At 52.3% G+C, this 2281-nt stretch overlaps 1 protein-coding gene across 1 annotated transcript in view; it reads left to right on the top strand.

Moving 5' to 3' along the window:
* The window catches only part of DDX11 (DEAD/H (Asp-Glu-Ala-Asp/His) box helicase 11), a gene marked incomplete at both ends in the record, with an annotated part of 10985 nt that extends 9608 nt beyond the window's left edge, over positions 1 to 1377 (top strand). The window contains 3 exons of the mRNA XM_010285117.1: positions 25 to 148; positions 659 to 793; positions 1265 to 1377. Of these exons, the coding sequence (XP_010283419.1) occupies positions 25 to 148; positions 659 to 793; positions 1265 to 1377 (372 nt within the window). The remainder of the gene's footprint in view (positions 1 to 24; positions 149 to 658; positions 794 to 1264) is intronic.
* Positions 1378 to 2281: the final 904 nt, after the last annotated feature.

Consider the following 2281-nt stretch of genomic DNA (forward strand, 5'->3'; position numbering starts at 1 on the left):
GTCTTTCTGGCTTTTGCTTGGCAGCTTTTTGGGTTTGTGGAGCGATACGGAGGCCCTGCCACAGCTGTGAAGATTAACAAGGAGAATCAGAAGTTGGCTGGTTTGCAGAACTTTCTTCTGACCCTCCAGCAGGGAGCTGATAAAGAGGGTGAGTTCAGACATCTTCCACTTGTGCATCTGCGGACAAAATGAAGATGTGGAACCTGCATCTGTCTGCATGAGGAAAGGAGGGAGGCAGATTTGAAGAGCGATAGACTGTAAAGCTGTCCTGTGCAGATGTTTTTTAGTATATATGACTAGATGACCTAGGCAACTATACATATGATTAGAAGATCTCCTGAGGTCCCTTCCGAGCTGAATGATACAATTCCGTGTTTACACTGCATGCACTCGAGCTTTGGCCTGCTGGCTCTGGAACCTGACCTACCATGGGTAGCTCTTTTAGTGCTGCCAGCTACAAAGGCCAGATCTGCGCGCCCCCCGCCCCCCGCAAAGAGACAGAATTTGCGTTCTCTCCTTTATTGAGTCTTTGTTCTCTGCCTGCATATGTAGACCAGGTATCATGTTCCTGTAGAAAAGGACCATTCATATTTTGTGTTTAGTCCCTGTCTTCAGAAATGTGGCCTAAGTTGCCTGCCTCTTCTCTTCTGGCCAGCAGGTACCCCCCAGAGCCCTGCTGTGGAGGCTGAGAACGACCAGCTCCGAACTGCCTCTCCACTGATGCAGATTGAAGGATTTCTCTCGGCCCTTACGAATGCAAACCCAGATGGCCGAGTCATTCTCAACAGGCAAGGTACTGGAAAGGGTGAGCTGGGGAGAGGTGGCGTGAGTTGCAAGCAGGGCGCTTCATTGGCAGTGAGGGAGGAGATCCTGAGCCTTGGGGGGAGCCTGCAGCCCAACCAAAACATATCTGTGCTGTCTATGATGCAGGCTGGCAGGCTCGGTCTGTGTGAGGACTCCCATGAGCCCAAAGCAATTCTTAACCAAGGGCATTGGGGCCAGGGTTTGCAAAGCTTGGCTCCCACTCTGGATGTCGATTTTTTTTTTTGTCTTGCGATGTATTGCACCTCCTTCCAGAGCTCCAGGAAGATTAGGAAGCAGAAGGTACCTTCCAGGCTGGCATTACCTGCTGCTGTTCCTGGAAGTGTTGAATAGCAAGTCCTTGTTTTGAGAGGTGGGGACTTGCCAAAGTGCCCGGGACCAGAAGGAGAATCTCTTGTATCCTTGAGCGTGCATCACAACTAGTTCTCTTTCCTTTTCCCAGGGACAGTTGGTCAGAGCAGCCTCAAATTCCTCTTGCTGAATCCAGCTGTCCACTTTGCCAAGGTGGTGGAAGAATGCCGTGCTGTAATCATTGCTGGGGGCACCATGCAGCCGGTGAGGGACTAAGGATGCTATGCTGAGCTCTTGGGAGGTCTCTGGTGTTATCTGCAAGCAGGCATGGGAAGGTAGCAGCTTGGCCCCACTGGGATGTGCTCTTCTCACTTCCCCTGGCATGTGCGGGGAAAAGACCTCTCCTACCTATTCTTTTATGTCCCTGGTACAGTTTCCCTGCATGAGGCTTCGCACTGCCTGTTTATTCAAAAAGTTGTAGGTGTAAGGGCAGGACTGCCTTTGTCAGCCTTTCTTGTCCTCAAAGCAGTACAGGCTGAGGTCATGGTAGGTTGGAACCAGCATGGATAGCGGTCAGAAGACCTTGTAAAACTATCTGACTAAAGGGACAGGGATCCCACAGGGGATCTTTCAGAGAAATCAAGACTTTGGTATTGCTATGGTGGCAGGATCCACCTCTTCAGCTTACTGCCCTCCTCCCGTTGCTTTAGTGCCTAAGAGCAGCGTGTTTGTGTTGTACAGATGCAGCGGGGTGTGTCAGATGTCCCAGTTAGTTACATTTATTCTGTTTCTGGACATGAATATCCTGAAATTTGCCCTTTGTGCTTGTCGAGACAAGGAGGGACAGCGTGTGTGAAGTGCAGGACCCCCTTTTTGGAAGGCCACCATTCCCACTTCGAACCCTTCAGACTGCAGCTCGGAGAGAGGATGCTGTTGCAGTCCAAGCTGCACTCTGTGCAGTGCTTGGCAGTTCTTGTAACGGGTTTTTGGGGCTGGGGAAGTCTGAAACTGGGGCGTGTTGGGCCAAGGGGGGCTGGGTGGTTCGCAGGCAGGGGACCTGCCCTGGGAGTCACAGCAAGGCTCAGCACCACGAGCACTGGAAGGGGCGTCGTCCCGCACCTCCCCGCAGGCCGCCGGCCCCTCTTGGGCCAGCTCGAATCAAGGTCCG

Source organism: Phaethon lepturus, unplaced genomic scaffold (genome assembly GCF_000687285.1).
Source record: "Phaethon lepturus isolate BGI_N335 unplaced genomic scaffold, ASM68728v1 scaffold40514, whole genome shotgun sequence".
Classification (NCBI taxonomy): Eukaryota; Metazoa; Chordata; class Aves; order Phaethontiformes; family Phaethontidae; genus Phaethon; species Phaethon lepturus.